The sequence below is a fragment of the Stigmatopora argus genome, chromosome 15, assembly GCF_051989625.1.
Source record: "Stigmatopora argus isolate UIUO_Sarg chromosome 15, RoL_Sarg_1.0, whole genome shotgun sequence".
Classification (NCBI taxonomy): Eukaryota; Metazoa; Chordata; class Actinopteri; order Syngnathiformes; family Syngnathidae; genus Stigmatopora; species Stigmatopora argus.
Window position 1 is genome coordinate 421,948 of NC_135401.1, and position 12,468 is coordinate 434,415.

The 12,468-nt window shown below is 47.9% G+C and overlaps 2 protein-coding genes across 5 annotated transcripts; one reads left to right on the plus strand and one right to left on the minus strand.

Moving 5' to 3' along the window:
• The first annotated feature begins 24 nt into the window (after nt 1-24).
• sav1 (salvador family WW domain containing protein 1) lies at nt 25-5,827 on the plus strand. The gene is made up of 5 exons (XM_077621855.1): nt 25-750; nt 1,506-2,000; nt 3,486-3,756; nt 3,833-3,991; nt 4,825-5,827. The coding sequence occupies exons 1-5, from the start codon at nt 657-659 to the stop codon at nt 5,030-5,032; spliced, it is 1,227 nt and encodes a 408-aa protein (XP_077477981.1). The 5' UTR covers nt 25-656; the 3' UTR covers nt 5,033-5,827.
• A 407-nt stretch (nt 5,828-6,234) lies between these two features.
• On the minus strand, nt 6,235-11,988 carry atl1 (atlastin GTPase 1). 4 transcript variants are annotated; one of them, XM_077621851.1, is made up of 14 exons: nt 11,697-11,987; nt 10,585-10,835; nt 9,685-9,819; nt 9,437-9,541; nt 9,274-9,324; nt 9,138-9,194; nt 8,951-9,043; nt 8,740-8,878; nt 8,530-8,657; nt 8,383-8,439; nt 7,827-7,898; nt 7,333-7,764; nt 6,662-6,676; nt 6,235-6,582 (listed from the first exon to the last, which is right to left on the minus strand). In XM_077621851.1, exons 1-14 carry the CDS (start codon nt 11,734-11,736, stop codon nt 6,460-6,462), a joined length of 1,698 nt encoding a protein of 565 aa, XP_077477977.1. In that variant the 5' UTR covers nt 11,737-11,987; the 3' UTR covers nt 6,235-6,459. The 4 variants fall into 4 exon arrangements, with proteins under 4 accessions (XP_077477977.1, XP_077477978.1, XP_077477979.1 ...); XM_077621852.1 differs by having other exon boundaries at nt 11,703-11,986; XM_077621853.1 differs by lacking the exon at nt 6,662-6,676 and having other exon boundaries at nt 11,697-11,988.
• Between the last annotated feature and the right edge of the window lie 480 nt (nt 11,989-12,468).

A 12,468-nucleotide genomic window follows, 5' to 3' on the forward strand; every position in this document is an offset into this window, starting at 1 on the left:
TTAGGCTAATGGGGGAATGGGAATGTTATTGCTGCGTTTCCGAAATATGAGTGTTGCAAATTGTCATCTGAAAAAAAATTAGTACATGATCAAAAAGGGAGTTAGTATCTTTACCCATTTCAAAGTACACGCTTCATTGCAAGTAGATCATCTTTATGGACTATCACAGATGCAAAATGGTCAACGACTGCCATTTGTCCCTCCTGGCTCACAATATATATCTCATATATCTCATATATTTGATGTTTATGATCTGAATCCGACGTTGCCAGATTGGTTGGAATTCCCCCAAATCAGGATTTTTTTAGAAGACTCGTGGATAGAAATATGCATTGCATTGGCATTTTCTTGCTCGTTATAATACGAAAAGATGTATAGAATTGTACTATATAAGGAAGGGGAGGTTCTAATTTGGGACTGGCTTGTACTGAAGTGGGCAAACTTTTCCCGACTTTCCTCATCTGGCAACCCTGCCGACGAGCAGCCAGCCGAGGGCTACCTCCGGCTAGCTCGCCTCCTCTTCCCAAGTTACTTCCAAAATGTTCTCTCTCCGCGCTTGGCGACGAGCAATGCGGGGCGGTCGCCTAGCGGAGCGCTTGACAGCGCCGCGTTGTTGACGTCCTCTCTCCCCTCCCGCCCCGCACCCTGCCATTATTATGCTCTCTCGAAAGAAGAGCAAAAGCGAGTCGTCGAAACCGGCCGAAGTCCACGGGAAATATGTGAAGAAGGAAACGTCGCCTCTCCTCCGAAGTAAGCAACAGGCAGCTGGCTAGTTAGCCTAGCCTAGCCTAGCCCGACATCGACGGTACCCACTTTCTGCCGATTGCTTCTCAGCAAATCACGGTGGGGACGTGGAAACGTTTAGTCGCAATTTTTCCGCCTCCATTCGTCAAAATGTGGTCAATCTTTGCGGTTTTAAATCAACGGCGTTTATCTGGACATTGCGAAGTTTCAACCAAAGTTTATCGACATGATTCAACTTTGGTTTAATACAATGTATTCGTGTCATAAGATGGTGGCCATCATAAGCTAGCTTTGTAAAATGCCCGCTATTGTATTTTTTTTTCGGACTTTGTCCCGTAATGTCACTCAGTTGGGTCTCTTTGCGCTCGTCTGTGTCCCATTTATTCCGCTTTGTATCACATTGTGCCTTATTGTGTCCCAGTGTGTTCAATTGTCCCACGGTATCTCCTCACGATGCTCACCTATGGCACCACAGTAGAGAAATGATTATGCATTGTTTTTGTCTTAATTTGAGTTGACAGTCACTTGTACTATTCTATGTAGCAACTATTTTTCCCTTTAACTGTACTCATGACGTGTGGTTCGATCCAAGTTTAGTGCATAAGCTCCCTCTTACGGTATGGGAAAGAATTACGTAAACAAATGGTCAAAGTGCTAGCAAACAAGATGGGGCGACACCAGCCTTTTGAACTGTTTCTAAACATCTAATGACCTTTTCTCATCATTTTTTAATTCAATTTTCTCTGCTTGTGACCCAACAGATCTCATGCCCTCGTTCATCCGTCACGGCCCCACCATTCCCCGCCGCGCCGATGTGCCTATCCCCGACATGGGGCCCGGCGCCTACCCGTCGGCGCCCGGCCGTGACCCCGGTGTGTCCCGCAGCAAGAGCTTCCTCCGCCCCGCCGCGCCTCGTCCGCCGCAGGAGGCGGGCCGTCGCGAGAGCCACCGCTTGTCGGCGCCGCCGTACGCGCCGCGTAGCCTGGGAGAGCTGCCGCACGAGTACGCCGGCTCGCTGCAGTCCTTTCTGGTGGACGGCGGGGGCAGCGGCGGCGGCATGTCAGAGAACGGGGATGGCGGACGCTACTACTATCATCCCGGGGAGCCTTTGTACTACGACGGGCGGCAGCAGCAGCCATCCCAGAGGATGCCCGAACGCTTCCCGGACGATTATCGCTACTACGATCACGGAGAACACAACTTCCAAAGAGTTCCACGCCAACACACTCCACCCACACCTAGCAGACCCCCCTCAGGTAAGCCCCCCTACTAGCAAGCTGTCTTTAATCCACAACTTTACCTCGTAAAGACGTGCACAAGTGCGGATATTAACATTTGGGGTAAAAATAGGGCCTAAAAAACCCAATTGGTGATGTCCACGTGGATGCCAGGTCTCAATGATGAATGTTTTTAATGACCCTATTTTTCGGACTATAAGTCGTACCACGCAAATAATGCACAAAGAAGTGGAAAATAGTATATAATAAGTCGCATTTTAGGGAGGGCTTTACTTTAAAGTCAAAATAGTTCAATGGAAAACAACAGGCTGAATAGGCACCTGTTAATGTTACATTTAAAGTTTTTGGGGATAATCATAGCCTAAAAAAACAGGATTTAAAAGAAAAAAAGGGAAGGAAAAATGGACACACACGATGTAGTTTTTGTACTTTTGCAATCGGTTTCCATCTGAGACTCAGCTAAAGTCCGTTAGCTATTGTGCAACAAGTAGGCGGGACAATGCGGAATACTTGAATTCCATTGACGAAATTACATAGTACCGGCAAATGGTATTTTGCCTTCGTCTTGCAAATATTGGCTGTATTTCTTCCATATTACGCATTTTACAAATGGGACAGTTTCCAAATGGCCAAACAGGACAGATGGTAAACACAGCGACCCAAATCGCAGCAATTTCGACTTTTTCCCCAGCAGGGTGGTCTCCAAACGGTTTTGCCGCGGCCCCAGAAGTACGGCGTAGCGCGTAAAGCGGCGCTTGAAGATAGCAGATCTGAGGCCGCGTTGCGTGAACAAGTCTTTTCACATCCTGGCCGCATGTTCTGGTCCACGCGCGTCACGCTCAAATCAGCCAGAGAGGAATGCGGCCACAGGCTTCTAGCTTCTGGCTTTGCTTCATCTCGTGCGTTTCAACTTTTTATCTTAACGAGCATATGACTATAGGCTCTCCTTTCTAGACACATCAGTGCATTTAAAAGATGCTTTTTGGGGGGCACAGGAACCTACTTTCATCTTCCACGGCGGCATCATGGAATGAGTGCTAGCTAGCTAGCTAGCGTTTCACACCGAACCCGGCTAGAGTCCGCGCAGCAACGTCTCTGATTACAGGCTCTATTTGCGCGGCCGCTACAAATCCAAACAAAAATAGTACACGTCATTAACTCCACCAGCGGGTGAAACCTACGGAAGCGCGTGGTTGTATATTTGGCTCTGTATTTTTATTTGTTTGTTCGCCTGTGTGTACTTTTGCCTACAAAATCACTCCAAAACAAATCCAGGAATTCTGACTCCATTTGCAGATTTGGTTTTTAACATGAAACAAAAAACGGGCCCCCTTCTGATACCGTTACAGAGGCAAAAAAATGTCTAAAATAATCCCCCTCCACGGGTCTGCAACCCGATCCGTTCCCCGCTAGCCCTGGGAGATTTTTCAAAAGCAACGTTCCGGCCCTTTTTCTCATCCGGCGGAGAGGAAAAACATTTTTTTTTTGCGGTCCCCTCCGCAGGGATCGGTCGAATCCAGGCCAAGTCGCTGGGGAACCTCTCCAGCCTGAGCGCCGAGGACATGCCCCTCCCCACCGGCTGGACCGTGGACTGGACCATCCGCGGCAGGAAATACTACATCGACCACAACACCAACACCACGCATTGGAGCCACCCGCTGGAGCGAGAGGGGCTCCCGCCGGGTTGGGAGAAGGTGGAGTCGGCCGAGTTCGGCGTCTACTACGTGGACCACATTAATAAGAGGGCGCAGTATCGCCACCCCTGCGCTCCCAGGTGCGTCGGCGCTGAATTGTCCTAAATATTGTGTCATTGGGATGCCATTTTGTTCAATTCCATTTGTTTTGTGCAGCGTGCCCCGCTACGACCAGCCGCCGCCTCTGCCGCCCCCGCCCATCGCCTACCAGCCCCGCCCCAGCGAAAGGAACCAGCCGGTGCTGGTGCCGGCCAACCCCTACCACACGGCCGAGATCCCGGACTGGCTGCAGGTCTACGCCCGCGCCCCGCTCAAGTGAGTACTGACTGTATTATTGGAAAGAAACGGATCCAACCATTTAAGACGTTAGCGACGCTCGCCTTTTGGCTTTTGTGAGCGGAGTGGAATGTGAACCGTACCATACAATATATTGAGTCCAAATTTACAAACGCTACGCTTTGAGTAAAGACTTGACAGCAATTTAAGTTGAATAAGACCGGCGTTAATGCAAGTAAACTCATTGATAGCATTAAGCTAATGCTAAAGCTATTCTGCGAGTGCTGACAACATTTTGCAGTTGCGCTCATTCAGTGCTGTTAATGCAATTGAACTCATTGATAGCATTAAGCTATTGCTAAAGCTAGTCTGTGAATGCTGAATGGAACATTCATATATTGAAATGAATTGCATGAAACAGAATGAGCTAAAGGTTCGCGGGCCGCGTTAACGTCAACTCAATTTCATGTGGGACGGACCATTTTAGATAGAATATTTCGATTATTATTTTTATAAATGGATTAAATGAACTGGATTAAAGGGCCTGAATATTCCGTTTTTTATAGATCTAAAACAATGTTTATTTTAGCTTTTTTTTATATATATTTTTAGATTTTACAAAATGTTTTTTGAACTAAAAACACAGAAAAAATGGATTAAAAATGACAATGATTGAATTAAAAGGGGGAAAATCATGAAATGTAATATACATCTATACTCTTCATTTGAATTTGATCCTAAAACAGAAAGTCGGCACTCCTCATTGACTTTACCGGGCCACACAAAATGATGCGGTGGGCCAGATTTGGCCCCCGGGCCGCCACTTTGACACATATGAGCTAAAGTTGAACGTGTCTCCCTCTCTCTGGCAGGTACGACCACATCCTGAAGTGGGAGCTGTTCCAGCTGGCCGACCTGGACACGTACCAGGGCATGCTGAAGCTGCTCTTCATGAAGGAGCTGGAACACATCGTCAAGTCGTACGAGGCGTACCGCCAGGCGCTGCTGTCCGAGGTGGAGTCTCGTAAGCAGCGGCAGCAGTGGTACGCCCAGCAGGCCCCGGCAAAAAGCTTCATGTGACCAAAAAAAAAACGCCTTTCATCCAAATATATATATATATATACACGACATACGTTTATACCCTCCCTACATGCATAACAAAAGAAGAAACACTTTGGAAACACTCCGATGAAGAAGCTACTGTTTGGGAGGACAAAACAACATGGTGCCTTTTTGAATGGAACCAAAACGTCCGCGTGGAGGATTCTCAACCCCCCTTTTTTATTATTTTTATATATATAAAGACAATCCACTAAAACCCAGGCGTTGCATTGTGAATAAACAATGCGTCTTTATTGAATGAAAGATAAGTATCACCTCGGAAAGATCATAAGCTACTGGAATTTGAGGAAACCATTTTTCACGCTAAAGAAAGACTTTTCTTCAAAAAAAAAGTATTTTTGTTTTTTGTCCAGATGCAAACTGTTACTTTTTGATGGTATTTTCATGTCTAAAAGCCATACGATGATGCCGGTCAGACGGGACACCGCCACCAGCAGAAAAACAAAAAACTATCATATTTTAATATATTGTATCTAAAAACATGTATGCAGTAAATGCTGGAAAATACAAAGGTTGTCTCACTCAATTGGAATAATTGTCAAATGTTGACCCTTTAAAAGATGTTCCTTGGCCAAAACATTTCACCTGAAATATGATCTGTGGTTGCCAGGTCCCAATTGTGCTTCAACAAACAAATCATCTTTATCCTATCTTTTGAAAATATTTATTTTATTTTTTATGATGAACAAATACCATTATAAAGGAATACTGTAATTATAATTTAAATAATAATTAAAATGAATCAAACAGGAATACATGGCTTGTGACACTTGACAGTATTTTTTTTGTATTTAACTCATTGCCTGCCATTAACATCCCAATTCCATTAAAGTGGGAGGCCTGGCGGTGACTGTTGGTTTCAGTGAAAGTATCTGAGATGAGAGTTTATTCTTAACTCATGGGGTGCCAGTGAGTACAATAATCTATGATGACTTTGATTTTTTTTTATTTGTGAAAACTCATTCACTTCCAATTGAAGACATGAAATTGTGATCAATTAACGTTACTAACTTTAAAAAAAATTGCACAATAAGCTCGTTATGACTATTTTTACACGCTTTTGATCTCAAAACACCACGGAAACAAAATGGGTGTCCCATAAAACATCAAAGCATCCTCCATCAAGCACACACACACACGTTCAAACAGCACACGACATCCACAGGTTTGTAATATTTTAATATTTGAAGGGATGATACACGTCACGAGGGGGTGCTTTGATGAGAGCCCAGCGCTACTTTGCGACGACGGCCTTTCGATACGGTGGACGTTAACGTGGTGGAAGACCTCGGCGCCTCGTTTGAAAGCGGAACGGCGGGAAAGTCTCCAAAAGACGCCATCCGCCGTTTTTCTCGGGACGGATCCACAATGGCGGCGCGCTCCAATCAGTCCCGCTTCCTGTCGCGCTCCTCGGCCTCCGCCGGCGGCTCGTCCACCCGTTGCCCGGGGAAGGCGTGCTGGTACAGGTGCCTGTGATTGGCCGCCACGTTGTAAAGCTTGTGCAGCGCCTGCGATGGGGGAAGCGTTGGGGGGTCATGTTAGTATTCACGCTAGAGGTCATGCCGCCGTCCATGCCGCGCTTCTTACCTCGTTCGTGCTCCCCTGCGGCGGCGTGGAAGGGAAAAGACGCCACGGGTTAACCAAGGAGCTACAACGCTGCTATTGCCCAGTTTGAATTTCCCATTTCCCAAAATTTGGGGAGGCCCTGCTTTTAGGGCGCAACGGCGCCGTGGTTGGGTGGGTGGGAGGAGGCTACTAAACAAACTGAAAAGGAGCCATTTTGTGTTCATTCATTGTCAGGGTGCCGGAGCCTATGCCGGTTAACTGTGGGCAATAGGGAGGGGACAGCCCTAATGGGTTGCCGGCCAATCACATTGGCGCACAAGGACAAACGACCAATCACTCGCATCTACGGGCAAATTCAGCGTGCAATTAGCCTAGTGTGCAATTAGCCTAGCGTGCAATTAGCCTAGCATGCATGTTTTTGGAATGAGTGGGGGAGAACGTGCAAGGAAAACCAGAACCTGGGATCGAACCCTGTCTCTTGCAACCCTGAGGCGGACATGCTAACCACTCCACCACCGTGCCGCTGAATGAAGTGTCAAATTCAGCACCCCCTCACCAACGCAACACTGGCACTTTGTTTGACCCAATGAACAACGATAAAGGCGGGGGCTAACGTAAAGGACCCGCGGCGTCCGCTCGCCATGGCTCGCCGTGGATGTGGAAAAGCTGCGATCGGACGGTCGACGACCCACCTGGTCCCAGAGCGCCCCGGCCACCTGGTCGATGACGGCCCCCAGCTCTCGGTACTCCCCCGAGTAGCGTATGTAGGCCCAGGTGCAGAGCGTGATGAGGGCCAGGCCCAGGATCATGTTGCAGAGGCTGGCCACCACGTCCACGCCCACAAAGCCCGTCACGCCGGCCGCCACGTACATGACGAAGATGACCACGAAGAGCGTGGCGGGCGTGCGGGCGGCGTGAAAAATGTTTTTGGAGTCATTGTGCTTGATGTACTGAACAAAGACCTGGTCCACCTCGGACGCCAGCTGCTGCAGGTAGCGCCGGCTGAACTCCTCGCCGCCCATCTTCTTCACGCCGCGGAACAGCGACAGCGCCTCCTCGCGGATGTCGCCGTGGCGGGCCTGGAGCTCCCCGGGCGCCAGGAACGGACGGTCGCCGCCGCACACCTGCTTGGGGGAGGGAGGCAGGGTCAAACGGGGTCGGACGGGGTCGGGCGACTCAGACGCACCTCCTCCATCTTCTTGTTGTACAGGTCTTTGGCGGCGGCCACGGCCGCCAGGTTGTTTGCCTCGGCGGTGGCCTGACGCAAACGACACGGCGGTTAGTTCGGGGTGGCTTCTCCCGGCGACCTAGCATTCAACCCGCATCGGCGGGAAGTGACCCAGGAGGGCGCCGAAATCTATCTATCCCGAGCGTCAATGCGAAGACGTTAAAAAGTAAGGGAAGCAAAATCAACAGGAAGTGCCTAAAAACTAACAGGAAGTGGAAAATCCCCCAAAAATCAACACGAGATGATCAGGAAGTGACCTAGCATTGACTCAAAATCAACAGGAAGTGACCCCGAAGTGCCTAAAAAGTAACAGGAAGTGGAAAATCCCCCCAAATCAATACGAGATGACCAGGAAGTGACCTGGCCATGACTCAAAATCAACATAAATTGACTCCGGGTCCAAAAAAAATCAATAGCATGCTAGCTGTAAATTGAGATTGACCCTAATTTAAGAGAAAATGACCGGAAAGGAACAGGAAGTCAGTCAGCGATGCCGCAAAATGCTGTTTGTTACCTGCAGCATGGACTTGGGATGAGGTAGGTCCTCCCCCTGGTAGATCTTGATGTAAGCCTGGAGAGCGCCAACGGGTACGAAAGAAGGTGTTCTCAAGGAGCGTTCTTTTGGAAATGGCGCCTGTTTTTTGTTTTTTTTTTGACCGACCTTGAAGTACTCCAGCAGCCCCCTGCAGGTGATCTTGCTGCCGTTGATCTCCTTCACGTCGAGGTTTGCGGGACTCAGCAGCCACGGGACCAGAACCTTCAGGTGGCTGACGAACTCGTTGTCGATCTCTGCGATTGGACAAATTTGTGACTTAACCGAGTTTGACCGGTTTTATATTGCAAGCGTTAGCTGTACTAGCTACTTCAGTACCTTTAATCCGCCCATCAAAGAGCGGATTGGTGGCCACCTTCAGGCCGGGATGAGGCAACAAGAAGCAGGAGATGTTGGTGAAACACGAGTGGATGTGTTTGCGCACGTTTTGCAGTTCCTCGTGCTGGTTCTCCGAGATCTGCGGACGTTTTTTTGCAAACATTTAAAAAAAACAAAGTTTGAAAGGACTTGATCTCGCTCGACCTCTGACCTTGAGCCTTTTTTCCAGGAATTTCATGCCTCCCTCCTGCCCGTACGGAAACTCGTACGGGAAACTCCAATCTCTGATGAGGAAGATCATAGACTAGAAGAAAAAAAAGAAGAAGAAAAAAGAAGCAGATCTGATGGAAATTATAAATATTTGGAATCAAGGGTGAATAGAAGGACGGAAATAAAACCTGAAAGGGTTTGAGGAAGGTCTCCTCCATGGCCAGTCGGCCGTATTCCGTGAACAGCTGTCGGGTGGGATGACATCACGGACGTTAGGGTGGAATTGAGCAATATGTGGCCGTCAACTGGCGCGTGAAGACGTACCTGCAGATGTTGAAGGTCATCCTCTTGGACGTTTTGCGAGATGTTATAGACCTGCACAAAGGTGCATTTTTTTTGGATAGGGGGCGGAGCATCATTTTTTATTTTTCCTGGTGTCCAAAGTCCATTTACGAATGTTCTATTTGATGGTGTGCGTTTCCGCTACCTGCATGGAGCTGATCATGGTGCTCAGCGCGAAGACGGTGGCCGAGTCGCGTAGCGTGGATTGGCTGTCGAAGGTGCCTTGCGTGTCCATCAGCAACACGGCCACCTGCGTGCCAGGCCACGCCCACCGACGGCGATGGCGAAAACAAACAAAAAGGAAAGTTGAGGATTTTTTGGGTCTACTGTCTCCGTTCCATTCAATGACTCCAGCCGAAGCGGAAGGAGGACATCCAGGACGTCGGACTTCACCTTGGTCCCGTCGGGCCGGTCCACCAGGAACACCTCGCTCCAGATCTGGATGCCGGTGGTCTCCCGCTCCGAGCCGCCCCTCCAGGAGAAGCCGGTCAGGGGCTCCTCCTTCTGGCCCAGCCAGTCGTCGGCTCCCTGACGGAAGGAAGTAAGCGGTGGAGGACACTGAATTCCGCATCGTCAAATCAAACCTTTGTTCTCCAAAAAGTAGCGTTTTATACAAAGCCAAACGTTCTCACAGGTACTTGTAGAGCTACTTGTGCAAAGATCTCCAAGTAGGCATACACGTAGGGAGCAAAAGTACAGTGTACTACTACCTATGCCTGTACATAGTACACAGTAGTAGCAGTATTAGTAGTAGTAGTAGTAGTAGTGGTAGTGGTAGTATGGTAGTATGGTAGTATGGTAGTATGGTAGTAGTAGTAGTCATAGTAGTAGTAGTCATAGTAGTCATAGTAGTAGTAGTAGTACATAGTAGTAGTAGTGGTAGTATGGTAGTAGTAGTGGTAGTAGTGGTAGTAGTAGTAGTAGTAGTGGTAGTAGTAGTAGTAGTGTTGGTGGTAGTAGTAGTAGTAGTGGTAGCATGGTAGTATGGTAGTATGTAGTATGGTAGTAGTAGTAGTAGTAGTCATAGTAGTAGTAATGGTAGTAGTAGCGGTGGTGGTAGTAGCAGTAGCGGTAGTGGTAGTAGTAGCGGTGGTGGTAGTAGCAGTAGCGGTAGTGGTAGTAGTAGATGGACAAGAAACCCACGTACAGGTACTTGTAGTAGAATTAGAAGTGCTTGGAGTACACGTATATAATGACATTTACAAGTATTGGCTGTTGGATTGTAGATAGTCAAGACCAGACCGGTGGCAGTCCAAAAGAAAAGAGATGAACCAGAGCCAGAAGCAAACCCACCTGTTTGTACACGTAGCGCAACATGAAGTCCATGAGGAAGGACTTGCCCTTGCGAAAGGCCCCCGCCACCGAGATGGCCACCACCTCGCGGTCGCGCACCTCCTCGGCCAACAGGATGCGAGCCAGCGCCGCCTCGTCCAGCTGGAAGCTGTGGTCGTCCTTCACCAGCAGCACTTGGACGGGCCCGGCGCGCCCGTCCGACTCCTCCTCCTCCGAGCTCCAGTCGTATGTGTTCTTGTCGCCCAGGGACCCTGGACCCCCCCAAAAAATACAGGCTGACGCGTCTATTTAGAATTTATACATTTAAAAAAAAAGATTTCAAAAAGTAGAAAAATGTATGAGAACATTGACTCTTTTTGCTAAGCTAAATGAATAGAAAGTGAATTAAAAGGGAAAGACCCGCCCCAATAACACGCTAACGATGATTTAGTTTTTTTCCTCAGTTCACATTAACTCATTTCCGTCCAATTGATTTAAAGCAGGCGGTTTGGCATCGAATGCTCTCGTTTCGATGCTCCGGGCGGCTCTAAACATTTCAATTGGGCCAACTGGGAGCAATTTTCACGGGCAGCCTCTCGCTGTCGACATATTTAAGCACCCCCGTTGTCAAAAACGTCCAATTTTGAATGACGTCCAAACAAAGGACACGTGTTTTAGTTCCACTTGAAGTTGTAAATGTTTAAAATATCTGCAAAAAGGCCTCGCCCAGGCGTCGCCATCACTGCCGCATCTCGCCACACCACTTGGTGACTGGGTGGGCCCTCTTCTATAACTCTTAGACAAAGTCATTTTCCATATTTCCCCTATTTTCTTGCACGCTATCCAACAACAATTTCCCTGAAGGTGACTCCTCCACGCATCCTTACATAATATCAAGGCTGATTCACCAAGGCTCCCACTTTACTCCAATTGCTGGCATTTCTTTATTCCTCACTATTCTTCACCTTCTCTATTTTCCAGCTCGCTATTAATAATTGTGATGCCCTGGAAAGAAAAAAAAAAGCCCTCCGCCTAATGACGTCGACTAGGAGGCCTCCTGCGCCGTTAACACCCATGAATCACGCTGAATTTAGAAATAAAAACGATCATAAAAAGGAGATGTCGGTACGTACACTCACCCCAGCTGTCTCGTTCTTTGCGGTGTTTGGCCATATCTCCTGCGAAAAAAAAATCGCCTCTCGACGTTTTTTTTGTGTCCGCTAATGATGGAGTTTCAGGTATGCGTTCATGGGCGGGAAGAAGGGAGGAAGATGCGCACGGAGAACAACACGAACGAGATTAGCGGAGGGCGACGATGGGGAGGAAGACGACCACGACGACGAGAAACGACGGAGGAGGATGCCCGTGCTTGGACATCACCACCAGGGGGCGTGCTTGTGGTTGTTGTCGTCTCAACGCTACCTTTGATAACGGCTTTTAGTATTTCTTTAACTTTTCTCCAATAACTCGTTTTCCTTCGCTCAAAATTTCAAATTCTAACCCTAAATAAGGTTCAATAGGGTAGCATATACTCTGTTTTAAGGACGTGTAGTATTGGCTTTCAATATAGTATGTGTATACGATCGCGGTTGCTACTTTACGAGGTGTTTTTGAACGCGACGCCGGGATGCCGAAACGTCACCTGTGTTAATATATTCCACCGCTAGGTGGGAGTAAATCACGGCGTGATCTGGAATATGTGATATTGTCGCAACCCTATTTGAGAATATAAAAAGTAAAGATAACGCTGGCATTTAATAGAGCCGATGAGGAAGAATATTGTTTTGTTAATCTAAATTTTAGTTAAACGTGAAAATTCAAGGCATCCTTTTATTGCCACCACGTCGTTAAAATATTCATTTGCAATAATTTTGATTTGCACAAAAAAACATTATTGAATATAAT

What these genes read in the sequence shown, in the direction of transcription:
- sav1 (XM_077621855.1), top strand. Translation starts at nt 657, where the DNA reads ATGCTCTCTCGAAAGAAGAGCAAAAGCGAGTCGTCGAAACCGGCCGAA. An exon ending in ACCTAGCAGACCCCCCTCAG is followed by an intron (nt 2,001 to 3,485) that starts GTAAGCCCCCCT and finishes TCCCCTCCGCAG; the next exon opens with GGATCGGTCGAATCCAGGCC. An exon ending in TACGCCCGCGCCCCGCTCAA is followed by an intron (nt 3,992 to 4,824) that starts GTGAGTACTGAC and finishes TCTCTCTGGCAG; the next exon opens with GTACGACCACATCCTGAAGT.
- atl1 (XM_077621851.1), bottom strand. Translation starts at nt 11,736, where the DNA reads ATGGCCAAACACCGCAAAGAACGAGACAGCTGGGGTGAGT. An exon ending in ATGACCTTCAACATCTGCAG is followed by an intron (nt 9,195 to 9,273) that starts GTACGTCTTCAC and finishes CCCACCCGACAG; the next exon opens with CTGTTCACGGAATACGGCCG. An exon ending in ACAACAAGAAGATGGAGGAG is followed by an intron (nt 7,765 to 7,826) that starts GTGCGTCTGAGT and finishes TCCCCCAAGCAG; the next exon opens with GTGTGCGGCGGCGACCGTCC.